The sequence below is a fragment of the Sphaeramia orbicularis genome, chromosome 12 (genome assembly GCF_902148855.1).
Source record: "Sphaeramia orbicularis chromosome 12, fSphaOr1.1, whole genome shotgun sequence".
Lineage (NCBI taxonomy): Eukaryota > Metazoa > Chordata > Actinopteri > Kurtiformes > Apogonidae > Sphaeramia > Sphaeramia orbicularis.
The window spans coordinates 58,496,790-58,515,757 of record NC_043968.1 but is presented as its reverse complement, the minus strand read 5'-3'; the positions used below and the strand labels follow the sequence as shown (position 1 = coordinate 58,515,757).

Sequence of the window (18,968 nt, the reverse complement as noted above, 5' to 3'; positions counted from 1 at the left end):
GTGTGTGTGTGTGTGTGTTTTAACTGGCCATAAAATGAATGAAATATCTACATGGTTAGTCTGTAATTATTCTCTACGAACCATAGAATAGAACCATCATTAAGATGTTTAGGTCAGTTTCCTTACAAAAATAAAGTTATGTCTATTTCACTGTTAATGTCACACAGTCATTTTCGTTCACAGAAGAATCCAAATTCCCTGTGTGATCATTGTCAGGTGTGATCGTGGTTAAACTGATGGTGATGGTGAGTATTCAGACACAGCTGTTTGATTCTGTTGACTGTATGAGGTCTATCCTGATCATAAAGAAAACAAAGTTAAAAATGGGTAAAAACAGTTGGATTCACTTCATCTGCAGGTTTCATGAACATTATAAAATAAAATCAGGTTTCTGAGACAAAAAAGCCAGTATTTTCAGATCTGTTACATGTTCTAACTAGAAAAGCACTCAGAGAGTGAGACCTCCGCCAAGGCAGATCAGCCCCCACCCCCAGTCACCACCAAAATTTAATCATTTGTTCCTTGTGCCAGTGTCAACATTTCCTGAAAATTTCATCCACATCTGTCCATAACTTTTTGAGTTATCTTGCTGATAGACAAACAAACAAACAGTCAGACAGACAGACAAACCCTGATGAAAACATTCCCGACGCCATTGCTTGCCGGAGGTAATAAGTTCATCATCGTACATATATAAGATTTGTGGAAATGCACAAAGTCAAATTTTTTATTTGGTTGCCAAGACTTCAGTGACCAGTTTTTCATCAGATCTGTAAAATCTCAGTCATATTCTCAGTATCACAAAGTCTTTCTGTGGTTACTCACCTGAATCTCTTCCCTCACAGTGAACAATTTCGAAGTGTCATCCACCATAAACAAACCATGTGTTTACAAACAGAGCAGGCAGGTAACTTGGGCATCTTCAGAATTTTGTTTCGACGTGCATTGTGGGAAACAGAGGTTCGCGCAGCTGCCTGGCAGTGGCATGAAAAAGCAACAAACATGATGTGGAAATGGCTGAAATGTGGAAATGGCAGGAGGAATGCATAGAGGGAAGGGAGCTCCTGCTGTTTCTGCATCATGTCTGTAGCAGCTACTGCTACCAGGCGGCTGCGCGCACCTCCGTTTCCCACAATGCACGTCACGACAAAATTCCAAAGATGCCTGAGTGACCTACTGGCTGTTTGTAAACAAATTTGTTTGTTTATGGTGGATGGCACTTCGAAATTGTTTACCGTGACGCAAGAGATTCAGGTGAGTAATCACCAAGCCCGGATTAACCATATGGGCAACTGGGCAATTGCCCAGGGGCCCGCGATGTCTGAAGGGCCCTGGGTAGCTCGGGCATAACGAAAATATCTGGTTATCTTTTGCTTATAAATGAAACTGTCCGCTGTCCGGAGCTATTTCACTGCACAGAAACCCTGCTCCTGCTGTCTGTGACCGTGAGCTGAGACCCTCTCCTCATTGGTCAGTCCAAAAAGCAAATCATCTGTGACGCAAATCAACGTGCGTGCACTGAGCGGGATGTGAGACGTCAAGAACTATGCGACATACGTACGCGAATCAAAACGATGTTTACATTGCACTTACTTTAACTCTCTTGTTGAATTCTGAGGTGACAAGTGGATTTCTGTTTAACTCTTTCTTCGCCAATGACGAGATTTTCCGTCACTCTGTGTTTTCACTGTTATACTTTAGTTGAAGCTGTTGCGGATCATGTGAAATACTTTCCTTAGTCCAAAAACAGACAGTTAAGCCGTTTTTTCGGAAAAATGACGGACCGGGTTTAACGTTCTCGCACTGGAGTCTCCGTATCCCATGGCAACGCACCCAGCGGCAGTCACTGAATGAGGAAATGCAGACTGTGCAGGAACCGCACACAGGTTCAAAAGCCTTAAAGATGATTATGGAGACAGAGTCTGACAGTTCAATATGTGATGGAGCTACAGAAGAACCATTTAGAGATAGGAACGGAGAAACAGAAGGTGAGGGAGACGGAACACGGGAAACACGGATCGGCTCAGGTCCGACACGGAGATGGGGGGGGGGGGGGTCACGGAGCGACACAGAAAAAAATGACAGACAGGAGGAAGAGAGAAGAGACATCATTTCTAGGGGACATTCAAGGAGAAGACAGACAACCAGACGTGGGAAAAGATAAAGGACAGCTAGTGTTCATCTGTTAGAGTGAGTTCAGATTCAGACTGAGGACACAGATGTGGTTCAGCTCCATAATGTCAGTGGGGACACAGGTAAGACACTGTTTGATTTAGCTTTTGTATGAAATAAATAAATAAATACATATATTCATGCAAAGATAAATAACTACATGTCCATATAATTATTTACAGATCAAACACAGCAGCTGGTCCAACAAGGATGTGGTACAGCCAAGCAAAGGCCAGAAATCTACAGTATAGTGAATTTGTTTCTTTTTTTCTTGAAAATGAGGAATATTGAAGTGTTCATATCAAAAAGCTAAACTAATATGTTGTTACTTATAACTGATGTATGCCAAAGTGTAAAGTTTAGAAGGAACCTGGTGCTTTAGAAGATGTTTGGTCTAAAGTTTGGTGTGGATTCCTCTAACATTTTGTGGAATGATGGGATATCTTAGAGCTGTTTGTTATTATTATTATTGTTGTTATAATTATTTTATTTTGTGATTTTGAATACAGTGTTACTGTTGGTAAAGAAGAAAGAGTCAAAAATGTAAATAGGAAATCAGTTTTATCTTGAAAATCAATGTCTTCAAAAAAATTCAATTTTCTCAGTTTTTTGCTCTAAATTCATTTTTTTCCTGAAAATGACCAATATTCAAATATTCATATCTCACGAACGAATGAAGATAGAATAAAATCGTCTTTTGTGTTTAAAAGTTGAAGTTCTGTTCTTTCTTTTGATGTATTCAGTGTTCACATACTCCTAACACAACATTTTCAGTCAGCCTCCAAAGATTAGTGAAAATGACCAAAAAGGCTGGCGCTGGCTACCAACTCAATGGAAAATGCTCTGGCAGGGAAAGAGTTAAAATTCATATCTGAGTCTGTCAGATGATGTTTGTGTTTTGTCTGTGGGCTTTTTCTGATGATTCAATACATTTGTGTTGGCAAAAAGTGTTCTTAAATAAATACTGGATACTTTGGAAATGGTTTCTTATTTATTTTTTGTGAAAATGGAGGACACTTCCCTCTCTTTCTAATGTAGTGGATCAATTTTAGATTATACTGATGCTAATGTGTTTTGTTTTGATATCATCATATGCAAGTGAGTGGCCTTGACAAGAGGCTATAGTGGTGCACTTGTAGTTCTACGAGCATTTACACATTTGTACATCAAAATGCATTTGATGATAGTTAGATATTGAAGTTTGGGGTATATTTACATATATTCCTGGAACTTATTCTGTATTTTGCCAGATTATAGGGATCCTGGGGTTGTGATGATGGGGCCCTTGAATATTGTTGCCCAGGGTACAATGAAGTGTTAATCTGGCCCTGGTAATCACAGAAAGACTTACAGATTCGTGATACTGAGGATATGACTGAGGTTTGACAGATTTGATGAAAAATTGGTCTCCTACAGCTTTAATGTTTAATTATACTGCGGTTACCTACTTAGAATTAAATGTGTTTCACTAATGTGAATAAAACTATATTACAGGGCTTTTTCTGCTGATAAAATGTCAAAGCAGCTGCCTCCATCTCTTAACAAAACCCTAATGTGTGTTTAATGTAAGACACCGTTTTATAAACAGCTCCTCTGAAATCAGTGCATTTCTGTCACACATCTATATAATGCCAACACACTGACCAGATGAAGGAGTGGAACCCTGTCTCATTTACCACAATGCACCAGAAAAGTTTATTTCTGTAAACTCTTCAGGGGTCCATTACCTTCATTTGCTTGCTCATAGTGTTAAATACTCTGGGATGTTTAACCAGTTTGTTGCTAACATAACTGAAGGTTTTACAGTCTACTTCTACTAAAGTATAACTAAGGCTATGTTCAGACTGCAGGCAAATGTGGCCCAAATCCGATATTTTTTGGCCATATATGACCTGTATCCAATCTGGTAAAGATAGTTTGAACAGCACAAATTAGATTTTTTCAACTCTGACCCAGGCCACTTTCATATGTGGTCCTAAATCTGATACATATCTGATATTTTACAATGTGACTTCAGTTTGAACGGTCAGATCGCATTTATTCAACCTTTGGGTCATTGAAATGTGACAAACGTCACAATTCTGCATCCCAGGAGGCGGAGCAGTGGGAAAAACATATTTACTTCAGTAAACACAGTGCCTGCCTGTGTGGTCACGTATTACGTCAGAACCTCTTTTGTGCATGTGGGTCACTTCAGGGTCACATTCAGTTCACACTTAAAACTGATAAAAGTCGCATTTAATGTGTAATATGAACAAGCACACAAAAAAATTAGATTTCACCCAAAGATCCGAATTGTGCATTAAGACCTGCAGTCTGAATGTAGCCTAAGTGATATGAAATAATATTACAGAAGCTCTGTAGTTGAACCAGGGCGACATGTTTAATTCATTTACCCATGTGTCACAACTAAAGTCCTCTATTCAACCTACATTTTAACACAAACAATAAAAGATGTAGCTAAACTTAAATTCACAATTCACACTTGGCATTTCATTAAACAACTCCATAAAATACCTCATACTAATAAAATTCTGTGAAGTTTTTATCAATGGACAGGAGGTGCAAAGTATTTCTTTTTTTTTTTGCTGAGGATAAGTTTTATCCTGTGGCAAAACAAAATGGTGAACTTATGTTTCCCTCTTTTAGTTTGTGGATGATAATAAATTTAGACAATGGTTCAGAGTAGCAGAGGTAAGTGGTTAGGTTAAGGTAGGTTAGGTTCACCACAGTTAAAAAGGACGGCAAAATGTCAAACAGAACAAAAACACATCTCTACAGCAAATTGTTTTATTTTTAGTCTAGTAAATGGCTTAAAAAGCACCATTTTGTATGAACATCCTTTTAACGGTCTTTGGAGGGATTTATCTTTCCCTTTCTGATTTGTTCTTTATATAATTTAAATATTTCTGTCATAGTGTATATACAAAAAAAGGTTTTACACTGTAGTTTGAGAAACAGATATTTACCATAAAAATCTCTTTTTTACCTTCAAGAATCCAAAACATGTTTGTAAATGTATACAGGGACATAAATATGTGGTTACACTTACACATATATTATCTGATTTTTGATATATGATGAAGTATATTGACTTAAGTGTTGATATATGATAAAGAATCACTCATAAAAACTTATGTTGCCCCATGACCACTCCGTTCATCTGGGGAACGTTGTCTGGTGGTCCCCAAACCTTGTACAAGACAATCCAGGCTCTTGTCATGGCTCGTTCCACGTTGGTGGAACGTTCTACCGAACACTACGAGAACAGAGGCGTCCCTGCCTATCTTCAAGAAGCTGCTGAAGACCCAGCTCTTCTGAGAGCACCTCCTGTCCTAGCACTTTCAGACATTCCATTTTAAATATTCTAATAAGGTTTTCCCAGGATCATCACAGGCTTTCCCAGGATTATCTCTGGACCTGCTGCAGTGGTCCTGCCTCTCTCCAGCCTTCATTGTCATCACTCACTTATCCTCAACTGCATCCATGTGTCTCCCCCTACTCCTCCCTTCTCCCCCAGTCTCTATCTCTATCACTCTCTCTTTTTCTCTTTCTTTACCCTCTCTCTTTAACCCCAACTGGTCAAGGCAGACGGCCATCTTCCAGGAGTCTGGGTCTGCTCCAGGTTTCTGCTGTTAAAGGGAAGTTTTTCCTCGTCACTGTCACCAGTCACTAGTGTTTGCTCCTGGAGGATTCTGTTGGGTTTCTGTTAATTGGCTCAGAGTCTGGTTTTGACCAACTCTATATGTAAAGTGTCATGAGATAACTTTTGTTTTGATTTGGCACTATATAAATAAAATTTGATTGATTGAGTGATTAGATTGGTTTTCCCCTGTAAGTCACTTTGGAAAAAAGCGTCTGCCAAATGCATAAATGTAAAATGTAAATGTAAATGTAAGAATCAGCTGGTTATCATATTGCTTTTGCATATTAATTGTATTTTCTCCAATCATGTAATTCTTCAAACCTGTGATACACGTCGCATCAAGTTCCACCATCACATCTTGGGCAGCAATAGACCCTATTTATTAAACAAACTCATCGGGAAATAATGATTTAATGACTAGTTTATCTGTGACTTTCTGAACCAGCTGTAATGTACAGCTCTGATCTAAAGTTATTCTCGTAGCTGCAGTGACACTGAGATTCTTCGTTTCTCTCACCCTTGTGAATTCCACTGGAACAGCGAAGTCCCATGGGATATTCATTTAAAAGGTTTACTGAAGGTCAGGAAAGCAGATTCTCTAAACATATTCTGAAGGCTGTACCGTATGATTCTCCTCTGTTAAATCCTTGATAATCCCATTTAGTAAACTGATGTGTTTGGAAGCATTTGCATGCATTATGTTTCTTTCTTATTCAGGCATTTCTTTGTATTTGTCACCAATCTGAGGCTTTCACTGGTGTATTCCTTTAAGCTTGATCGAGGTGAATAGTGGTGTGTTTTTTTATTATCTGAGGAGTAAAATTTGCACTGCAGTTTATTGAGCTGGGTTAGCGAGTGAAAACACATTGAATGATGTATTTGACAGAGAGAATGGATGCTTTGTGCAGCTGATGACCGGCCTTCACAGCAGCAGAGTGAAGGTGAAAAGACGAGGGAAAAAACAAATACTGCACACGCACACACACACATGCGCACACACACACACACACACACACACACACACAAAACAAACAGAATTCAACACATAAACACTGACAATCTTACTTTTGTGGTAACGTCTGAAGTTCTACCATGGACTCAAAATGCCTTGGTTATCCAGTTTCAAGCCATTCTAAGATAAGATAAGACTTTATTGATCCCACCATGGGGAAATTTAACAGTACACAGCAGCAATATGCAACACACCAGTGCAAAAGAAAAGGCAGGTAGAAATAAACGTTCTTAAAAGTATACAATTTTAAGTATAATTTTTTTTTCAAGTATTTACATATTTACATTGTGAACGTAACATGGTATAGAAAGCCGGCTGGAAGACTCAGCTCGATTTGTGCCAGTTCTCATGAATATTCAGCGTACTAATCTGTTTGACTCTGATTGGCTAACAGCTAGCCAATGAGCATCCTTTACTCTGGCCTGTGCAACAAGTAGAAGAACTGGCGGAAAACGAAAGTGAAACTTAACATGCTTTGAACGTCCGGCTTCTTTACCTCTCTTGTAGGGCGGACCTTACTTGCAATTTTCATAACTTCTAACCTGTGTCCACTGGACCCCTTCCACTGCTCTATGGGTCCCCCCGGGAATCCTGAGCTCCACGAATTTGTCATGTTCACCCCCGCCCCCCCCTTTACAGTGCCTCAGGTTGCTGTATATGAAAACTGTCACTAGTCGTTTTTCCATTGACCCTCAAATTGCATGAATATAACTTGCGCATAAAAATGTACCAAATGGAAAAATGATAATTTCGCCAAAGCTCTTGTTTTCCGATTAAAAGTTCTTGCGGTGACAAGAGGTGATTTTTCTGGCATTGTGCAAATAGTATATCAGGCACAACTGCAATGGAAAGACTTTTTCCGCAACTAGAGTCACCTTAATAAAACCCCCCCCCCAAAAAACCAATGTTGACGGACGTTACAACAAGCGAAGAAGAATAATTTTAAAAGAAACATGGCGTGGTATGTGTGGACACACCAGGAAACCAAATCATTTTTTAATTTAGTACGAGATAAAGGGGTAATATATAATAATAATGAATATATCTGTAAATGAACACGATATTTATGATCGTCGCCATGTTTATGGAACGACTTCTCGTGTCATCTCATGATAATAAATAAACAAATCATCGCATTTGTGATTTAATGGAAAAACCAACATTACGCACTTCTGTTTTTTCGGAGATTTTAGTAAATATTGGTAAAATTTTGCACAGATATACAATGGAAAAGCAACTACTGAGCTAGACAAATTCTGTGGGCGTGGTCTCACCCAGACGACCCATGAATAGTAATGAGCTCAGGCATTAACACGTCACACTGACCAGCTTTTCTAATTGGCCTGATTTCTCCACTTATTTCTTTTCAGTGGCAACAGCAGACAGAGGAGGTAGAGGTTCACTTTCAAATTCTCTACATAACACAAATGGACCTAACATATTTCAAAAAATAGAAGTAAAAACGGCTTTGTGTGGCAGGGCACCTTTAATGTCAAACAGAAAAATGTACAGATGGAGTTGAATACATGGCCTCTGACAGTACAGATGTGTGTGTGTGTGTGTGTGTGTGTGCGTGTGCATGTAGAAGTCTAGTCCTAACACAGAAACTCAACAGCATTTAAATCAATATTGCAGAAAATGAGATTATGCTTCAGTATCAGAGAATAGACAAGTGGCATGGAACGTACATTAAAATGCTGCACACACAAGTTAACACTGGCTTCATTGATTCTTCTTCTTCTTTTAGGATAATAACATGAACATTACATTATAATAACATTACTGTGTTTATCAAAGTCATTTTAAATGAATGGGAAAAGGGTAAATCTGGATGTAGATGTTTTCTAATTGATTCAATCAGGTTCTGCTTTGAGATGCTTTTAAGGAACATTGTTGTATACATTTAATACTTTTTAAATTTATGTGCACGTTTTTAGTGCGGTGTTTTATGTATGGTTTTAGAACTGTGTGTCATTATGTGATTTATGTACATGTTTAGTGTGGATGTATGCCTGGAATTTCTATTTCCTGTAACTTCTGCTGCTGCTGTCTTGACCAAGACACTCTTTTAATCTCAACAAGTCTTTTTTCCTGGTTAAATAAAGGTTAATCTGTAAATGTGTGTCAGATAGATAACGTGTATAACATATGAGGTACAATCTGGCGATGATGATGCCGTCGATCAAAATGAAGGTGTTACTATTCAATATATTTCAATACTCTACGCAAGGTGATATACTGAGATATTTCAAATCCAATTTCAGGAAAACTGTCATAATTTGGCCTGCACCATATGTGGAAAATCTGCAATGTCTGATAACATTTTTCATTAATAGGATGATGATATGACTTGAGATAAAGTGACCTCATAGTCACCACTAACCTGACATTCAAAGGGTATAAATACATGACTCCTGCATCCACGGATCCAGTTATAATAAGTTACAATATGTTATAATAATCACAACTGTATGCTGATCACCTCCAGAAGAGGAACTGCACAATGCTATTCACTTTGTCCAAAGATATGAAACAGGTTTTAACTTTGTCCTCTGAACAGTTCTCCATACATGGTTGCATTTTGTTTCCATCCACTCTCTGTTTGTTTATTTCTTGTGTTCAGTGAAGTATGCAGTTTCTGCACTGGTCCTCTAATGCACACAGATTTAATTACAGTCAGTCAGAATTTATTTGCTGAATCTGTTTCTAATGCAGTTATTTTCATTCACTGTGGCTGAAGGAAACTCCTGTTACTTTGGGACTTTAATAGTCCAGACTTTTAAGAAAAGTGGCAAAGGTTATAATATTTATGGTAAATATAGTTGACTGGTTGTAAAAAGGTTTGGAAAGAAAAGTTTTAATATGTTCAACAGCCTGTCTCCACTCACAAATCAGAAATGTTTGTGGGAAAAAAATGCAGTTTTTAAATACTGTATTAAAAATCTATGCACTGACTGATAATATCAAATACTTAAGTCTTGCAACCCATTTAAAGGTTCAACCATGTCTCTATGTTGGAACATGAAGTAATGTGGCTCCAAAGAGGAATGGGTTTGATCATGTCACTATAAGTGGGATTTTTTGCTGTTGTTGTTTTTCCTTATTTTTTAAATATTTTTTTATAAGTAATAGCACATTTATTACCTAATTTTTCACATGATGTGAGGCTTTGTGCAGGTTTTCTCATGCGACTGCTGTGGTGAAACTGGTGAAGGAGAAGGAGAAGAAGAAGGAGAAGAAGAAGAAGAAGAAGAAGAAGAAGAAGAAGAAGAAGAAGAAGAAGAAGAAGAAACAACACATTGAATAGTAATATGTGTTTGCTTGTTCCTGCACATGACAGATACATGTCCGTCTGTAAAATAAAACTGACACATTACGTCAGCCTTGTTACTTTACTGTCTGACCTGAAACAAAACTGAAATTGGAAACAAACTGCATTGTTCAAATGCACAGGTTTTGTTTTGTTTATTCAAAATATTGCATTAACCCTTTCATGCATAGGTCACTACAGTGGACAGTTATTCTCCAGCTGTTCTCTTGTATATTAATGGGTTTTGTTGTTTTAGTTCCATATCAGCCAACACAGTGAACACTTACTCACCATCCCATACACTGACATTCATACTATTACTGTAACTTTGCTGTTCTTGATAAACCTGATCTGCAGTAACATGTTTAAGTGTAAATCAATTGTTATTTGTCAGACAAGGTTTTTTTTTTTTGCATATTATCTCCATGAAGTGTGTAATTACTAGCATTAGAATATGTTAAAATGTGAGAAGACATCAGATTAGCAGCATTAAAAATGTTTTTATTTCATTGTTTTCATATCACTTTCTGATATTGGGTTTTAAACACATTTCTTTACTTCAAATATTAAATGCATGGATATTTTTGTAACTCCATAGAAAAAAAAACTCGATCGCATTGTTTTTTTCATGCCTAAGGAGGAATAAAAACACTGAAGAAAAAAAATCTTGACTAAGGTTCCCACAATTCATGCATGAAAGGGTTAAAATCAAACAACAAAAGAATTATATGACAGAAAGTCAAAAATTCGAAAAGGAGCAGGATGAAGTTTAATTTGTAATCTCCAGCCCCCTTACCCCATCCTTCACCTACCCTAAATTCCTATGTCAGATTCCCTAAATAACTCAAAAATCCTCACATATCAGACTAAATTCTGACTATGCACGAAACACAAAATTGCTGTCCATATCAAGGATAGTCCACTCTGCAGCAGCATTTCACATTAAAGTAAACTCTGTCCTTTTCATAGCAGTAATAGTGCACATATCAAAAACAAAAATAAACTCTGTCCTTTTTATGACAATACATGTATCAAAAACAAAAGTACACTATCCGTTTCATAATAATGCACAAAAATAGTCATTTCTTGGCAGTAATATACTTATCAAAGATAAACTATGTCCAATTCATAACCTTACCCATATAAAAAACCAAAAATATACTCTGTCCATTCCATGACAATAATACCCATATGAAAAAACAAAAAATAACTGTCCATTGCATGACAATAATATATTAAAAAAAAAAAAAAAAAAACTCTATCCATTGCATAACAGTAATATCCATATAAGGCCTTGATAATACAGTGGTTCCCAAACTTTTTTGGCTCTTGACCCCATTTTAACATCACAAAATTCTGACGACCCCAGACATTCAAAACAGAGAGTTTTTTTTTTGCTAAAATTAATTTGTTTTTAATCATGTAATAGTTTGCTACACTATGTTGTAAATAAATGTTCATTTTAGACCACATTTAGTCTATATAATGTATATTATTATGGACGGAGGCAGAAAAGCCAGGTGTAGATTACTGCACAAAGTGAGAATTTTATTTTCCTTGGTCAGGATATGTACAGTCAGTCCAGCTTGGATTTATAAGGCTGACAATTAATACTGAACAAACAACAAGTCGAACTATGAATTATGACAGAGCTGCAGCATCTGAAACTGACCACAATGAACATTTGAAAGATAAACAGTACCACAGTGCTTCAGTTTCAGCTTCACAGTTTGTCTTTATATATTGTGATAGTCTCTCTCAACTCACCATATATTTTTTATTAGTAATTTTTTTTTGTTGTTGTTTTTTTATTTTTTTATTTTTATCAATTACTAACAATTTCAGGCAACCCCATTTGAATTCCAGGCAACCCCACACGGGGTCCCGACCCCAAGGTTGAAAAACAATGGACTATGTTGAGATAAGAGGTGAATTTGACTCCAGTCTTGTACTTGAAAGAAGTTAAGGTTGGGTTTTATAAAAATCAATGAAGCTAGCCGACTCTCCTTGCAGAGGTAAAAGTATAGGTCATATGTGAATGTAGAGTGTTCTCAGGAATGCACTTAAGGGAAACCAATGGACAGACTGTACACTGTGCTTGGGTGTATTATAGGGGATGTATTTAGTGTGATTCAGCAGCTCTGTCCCACTGAACCGTAACAGCAGTGATCTGTCTCCTCCATCTTCTGCCCTGAGTTGTGTTGTTTTTCCACCTAAATGATTTCCTTCACAGCAGACTTCCCTCGTCATTCTTCTGCTTCAAGGCTGATGAGCCGAATACTCAAACTATTTCAGCACAGAAACACAATGAGATGCTCAGATGTTCTTCTGTTTTCAGGTTCTTCTGGTGCACTGTTATAATCTCCTTTCTGTAGCTGATGGAGCTGTATAGGACAGAGCTGTTTCATTAGTTGGGAGATGTTTGTTAATAATCCCTCCAACCGGCACTTCTCCCCCCTGCAGGGCTCAAAGAGCTGTCTGCATGGAAATCACTTCTAATCCTGCAGCTATCCTCTGCAACTCCTCCGCTGTAACAAAAACTCCCCCATCCAGCCAAGGGGGGAGGACGGTCAGAGTTACTCCTCCAGAACAGGGTGAGGAGGTGAAAAGGAAGTAGGTGGAGCACAATACACCTCCTCTTATTCATGTTCAGCTCATGTTTTACAAGAATGTGTTTTTTTTTTTTACTGCTATTATTAGAGGTGGCTCTGATCAAAGGCCAACTGTTGCACTTCACATTCTCTGCCACAGAAGTGGACGTAACCATGGCGATATCAACTGTTGATTTGTGGATTGTCATTCTGAAGCCTCAAGTTCAGCATGTTTTATTAACCCCATTTTGTTTGTTTTGGAGATAAAAATCCCCATATTTGGTAGAAATGGGGAAGAGTGAGGTGTTAAAACAGCTAAGGCATACATTGATCATACTGAGAATGAGTTATGTAAATTCAGCTCAATGTTAACCCTTTACGTGCCAGAGTTTTTTGGTTTTTTTTTTAAAAATTCAATTTTGATATCAAGATTTCGAAAACCTGTCTGTTTTACTCAATTATGTTGCTTGTCGCAATATTGCAACTTTGGGGATTAAAGGGTTAACACATACAACTGACTAAGTTAATAAATTCAACTTCATATCATGTATGAACACACTAATTAGCACTGGTTGACAAACAATATAATACAACCTAAATCAATGCTAATATTAGCTGATATTATGCTAACAGGCTGGATATTGTATTAGGAAATGGGAATGTGAAGCTATTATTGGAAGGTACCACTGACATTACCCTGTCTATATTGGAAACTCCATTTGTTCTGCACATTTTCAAGAATACTACTTCCTGTCAGTTGTATTTCAAAATAAAATGTGTTCTAGATACTATTGCATTACTAGTGTACTACTACTACTACATCGCCTTTTGTAAAGAGCGTCTTAACATATGATGTTAGTAAGTATTAAGCGGTTCTTTAAAGTAGCACAGAAATAATAATATAGTAAAGAAATATAGTAATAATAATCACGAAAATAGAGAGTACAAATTAATATATAATAGGTAAACAATCAAATAAACTGGGGCTATAGCCACAAATGGTTTGTAAAAAGTCCTGAATCTTTTAAGTTTTTGTAATAACTTCAATTTATTTTTGTAATTTCCTGTACACTGTCACAGCCAGTCTCACAAAAAAAAAAAAATTAAATGAAATTCAGAAATTAAAAGAACTCAAATAGATTGTTTTGCATTCTTAACAAACATAATAATAATAATAATAATAATAATAATAATAATAATAATAATAATAATAATAATAATAATAATAATAATGACGATACATTTTATAGGGGCTTTTCTGGGTAGACACTGTACACAAAGAAATTTCAAGCATTGAAATGAAACAATGAAGACAAGGTCACAAACATAACCAAGAGACGCCAAATGGCCTGTGTGATTGGCTCTGTAGATGTTATATGTTATACAGTGAGTGTAGAGCGTGACAGTTTCTTTTCCCAAATGTGTCTTGGTATCATTGTATAATGCTGGTAACAAGGCTAAGTATGCCATCTGGACTTTCTTTATTGAGGCTGTCAAAAATAACTGCTGATCTAACACAAAACAGTACGCAATCAATCAGGATCCAAATGTGAAATGTAACAGTACACAGTTAGAGACGAAGGAAAACTAATGCAATGTAGTTCTTTTGGCTGGGTTCGATGTCTTGGTAGAATTTAATTAAGTATGTTCACGATGTCCAGCTTGGTGGATTTTTTTTCAATATTTTGCATTGATGAACAAATGACACACAGATTGCAAATATTTACTGGGATAAAAAGTGGTTTGGTTTCTCAGAGGTGGCCAGTGCCCTTCAAAATAATGTTAATTTCTGTCTGTATTTGCACATAAAACAACCATAATACCCACATACAGTAGTGTTTATCTTAAACCAGGTAAGTGTCCTGTGCAAAAAAGAATAAGGGTTGAAAGTTAGTGTTTGAATTGAGCTCCAGAAGAATCATCAAAAGCCTCTGCTGACAGCGACACTGCCATTCCCCATACAGCAGGTTAAGTGAACCCCGAGTGAGATCAAGTCAGGGATTTCGATGAGCCGAACTCCCCAAAGACGGCGGCTCAGTTAGGACAGGGGATTCACTGGGTGTCTGTGTGGACCCCAGGGGCGCTATAAGCCTAATGAAGGTCACCCACAGCCCTATGGATCCATGATTCACAGGAAACATTTACACATTTCACGCATCACGAAACCTAAGGATTAACTATGAGTGGAAACTGAGATAGGACTAAATGGAGAGAGAGCGCGAATAGTTGATGATTCAGTGTAGAGTATGAGACAGAAATGTGAAGACAGACAGAGAAATGAAAAGAAGATTCAAGAAATGAAAACCAAAAGCAGGAAAGTATTCAGTATTCAGGGACGGAGATAGAGAGAGAGAGTAAAAATACACTGAAAAAGAAGTGTGCAGAGCCTTGAGTTTAGCATCTGGCCTCATGAAAGGCTGAAATGCTAATGCGACCTCTATCACAACAAGAAAAGCACTCGGAGAGTGCAGACCCCAAGACAGATCTGCTTATCTTGCTAACAGACAGACAGACAAACAAACCCAGATGAAAACATAACCTCTGCTGTTCCTTGGCGGAGGTAACAACTCTGAATACAGTCCCAATGAATGGGGAAAATAGCTAAGGGGAGCCTATGGGGATGGACTTGCTTTTGGAACCAGCTTCAGGTGGCCATCTGAGGAACTGCATGTTTTGTCTCCATTCCTCTGCCTTGACGGATACTGCTGACCCAGACTGATGTAGTAATGGACAGATGAAGTAACACACAGAGGGAGGGAGAGAGCAGACAAACACAAGAGACTCTTGAGTTTGAGTGGAGAGGCTCTCGATTTCAGAATAGAGATCAGCACAGGGTGATCCTGCTCCACGAGGTGAACTGAGCGCTAGTCACTTCATTAAGCTGTTTTTAAATACTCATAATACCAACGTCATTAATGGCAGTGATCTTGAACAGCTGAGCCAGTGCAACGCTGTCATCACACTGACATTGTTTTCTTCAGAAGTCATCAGCTTTTCATGTTGATTGCTATAATTCGTCTCATCAAGGACTCTTTGCTAAATCAGCTGCAAATTAGCAGTCAGCAGAACCAAATTTTCCTTCACTGCAGTGTTTTAGTTTGGTGGATAATCACTGAGACTACATGTTAATGAGCTCATTTGTACTGAAGAACGGCAGCGCATCCTTCATCACTACGCTTTGAAGAGTTTCATTAGAAATTCTGGTTGATCAAGAGTTGGGTCTGACTTTTGTATTTTTTCTTTTTTTACTAGCTGAATGGTTCCATTGTTTGCAGTGCAGTAATTCTTAAGATCTGGAAACACAGCAGGAGTCAGAGAACTCAGACAATCTGACACTTTATCCAGATAATTTCAAGCATTTCCTTTGAAGATTAAACTGCAGGTGAAGGATCAAAAATTAATTTAACATCCTTCCCTTTGCACTGGAAAGCTTTTAGTGCAAAACCATGATTGGAAGGAGAAATAGGAAAGTTGATGTGTGAAGTGTGATGGATGTTTACAATCAGCTCTGTCAATGCATTTAACAGTCAGCTTTGTTTCTACTTCCAAAAGTCTAAAGTCTGGGTTTGTTTCCAATCTGCTGTAGGATACAGAGTGGACTGTAGGAAGACTATTAAACACACAGACAAAAAAACCCCGTTCAATTTAGACGATGCCTTGCATTTATTACTAAAAGTCACACTTTGCACTTACTGATATATTAACAACTGAAAGAGTTAAATGTGTATGTCTTTGTGTCAGTTTTTGCTCCCTACTTTCACTTCACACTCACTCCTGGGTGATTTGTTGGGTTTACTCTCTATAGTATCTATTACAGGCCTTGATCTTGAACATGTACCTTGAGATAATCCTGTATTATGATTGATGCTATATACATGAAACTGAATTGAACTGAATTTTCTGTTTCTTGTTCTTGACACACAACAGGCATCATGGATTGGACGATCCATCTTGCTACTTGCAGACAACAACAATCTATGTACTGATGGCCAAATAAACTCCTGGCAATTTAGGTAGGTTGGGTTACTATGGTTACATCATAAATGGGGTGACTGATGCCTACATTGTTACCACAGAAACCCCTGCAGGTAGGTCAAACATGGATGTGATCAGTAACAGTGTGGACAGACCAACTAAAAAGGCCTGATATGTGTAACAAAACTGATTTGCTTCAGTCTGACCAGAGCCTTAGGGCATTTTCACACAGCGTGATTGAGTCCGTATCCGAGTACGCTGGACCCTAAAGTCCGCTTAATTTTATCCATGTGAATGCAACCGTTCCATGCTCGAGTACAGTGCCCGAGTTCAGCTGAGACAGTAGTCCTGGGTCTGGACTGCCCAGACTCCAGCACAGTATGTTGCTGTGTGAATGCGATCTGTGCCCGAGTCTAGAAGTGACCTAATCACCACTCCAAAAACGGAAGTGGGTTAATCACCACGAAACCATAGACGGCGCTCCTGTTGTCTCCTGTAAAAGCCTCGGATCTGCGCAGCACGGGGTCGCCTTATCAACCAAACCACTCGGTGATATATCAGGGACAATAAAGGTCGCTCTGCTTCTCTTTACCTCAAATAGGCTACACTATAGGCATGGGTTTGTCTTCTTCTGACTTCCGTGTTTGTAGGATAGCGACAGAATTCCCTCCACACCTCCACCTACTGTTTCGGCCCTGTAACACCCATTTGTACTGGGGCACAGACCGCAGTACGCGCACGTGAACACAACATCTGCAGGAAAGGTGTGAACGTATCCAAGTACAGGACGGACTTTAGGCCGCTGTGTGAAAACACCCTTAGAGACTGAGTGAGGGTGCATCATTGATACAGCCCCAAACAGTCCTTCTTCTGTGGGTTTTCTGAAAATACCCAAACAAAATGACTGTGACTTCAAGTTCTGGTATGTAATGCAATTTAAAGGCTCTCCCAGTATGGTGTTTAGTTTTTCATGCAACCCTAATCCCAAGTTAACGATTCCTTGGGGCTAGGGTTAGTCTAATAACACAGTGTAGGGCTAAATGTACGCATTAGAGGGAACATTTTCTAGTTTCTCTGTTAAACATGTTGCTAAAACACAACCACATCAGCTCAAATATGGCTCAGATGTACCTCTAACACTCAGACATGATGAATATTAAGACATTAATTAGCTGATCCTTTTCATGCATTAATTATGAGAACCTAAAGATGCTTTTCATGAGTGTTTTTATTCCTCTTTAGGCATGAAAAAAACAATGCGATTGAAAAATCTTTTATGAACCTATTTTTCATGGAGTTGCAAAAATGTCCACTCAGCTGGACAACATGCATTTAATTTTTGAAGCAAAGAAACATGTATTTACTGATATACTGTGTGCGAAAACTATGAAATACATTTTTTTTTAAATGCTGCTAATCTGATGTTTTGTCACATTTTAACATATTCTAATATTAATTATTACTCACTTTATGGAGATAATATGCAAAAAAAAATGTTTCAGAAAAACAGTTAATTACAGTCTAATAACCATAACAAGCAGTTGATTTACACTCAAACATGAAACGGTTAATTCATCAAGACAATAATGAAATGAAATGTGGTTAATTTTGTTGATAATATATGCAATTATGTGTATTTATATGTACAAGTGCAGGGGAATGCTTGTATTCACACACACTCACCTTGGCATGTAGAGAACCCGCTCAGCCACGACAAATCCCACTCTGAAGAAAAGGTTGCTTGCAGGGATGAATGGAAACACCAGGAACAACATTCCCACCAACACCTCCCTGCTCTCCTGCCTCTGCACAGAGAAAGAGAAAGAGAGAGACAGAGAGAGAAAGAGAGAGAGAGAGAACACATATACTTAAGCACAGCAAACAAACGTCACATTACATTTTTCAATAAATAAAATCAAAAGGTGCCTAAGTGTAACTACTTCAAACAGCATGAGTGAGAAAGGCAGAGTCATTCTGAATGGTAATGTGTGCCATTCAGACTCTGCCAACACACATACAGATACATCCACGTTCAGCAGCCGTGACCAATCTGTCTTAAATATTAACAATCATCTGTGCAACAGAGAAGCAATTAAGGCGATCAAATTATCAAATTACAGTTAATTCCTTTTTCTATGCAGCCCATATCTGAGGCCATTCATATTTCATAATGCCCACAGCCTTTGCCTCCTCTCCTCAATGTTATCCCTCCATGGCTGTGTTTATGTGAACAAACAGGACTCTAATTGGCTGCGGCGGCGG

General features: G+C 38.0%; 1 protein-coding gene across 1 annotated transcript in view; it reads right to left on the bottom strand.

The window, feature by feature from the left end:
- Positions 1–18,968, bottom strand: part of tmtc1 (transmembrane O-mannosyltransferase targeting cadherins 1) — a 264,439-nt gene that overhangs the window by 71,564 nt on the left and 173,907 nt on the right. The window contains exon 8 of the mRNA XM_030149448.1: positions 18,390–18,511. Coding sequence (XP_030005308.1) covers positions 18,390–18,511 — 122 coding nt within the window. The remainder of the gene's footprint in view (positions 1–18,389; positions 18,512–18,968) is intronic.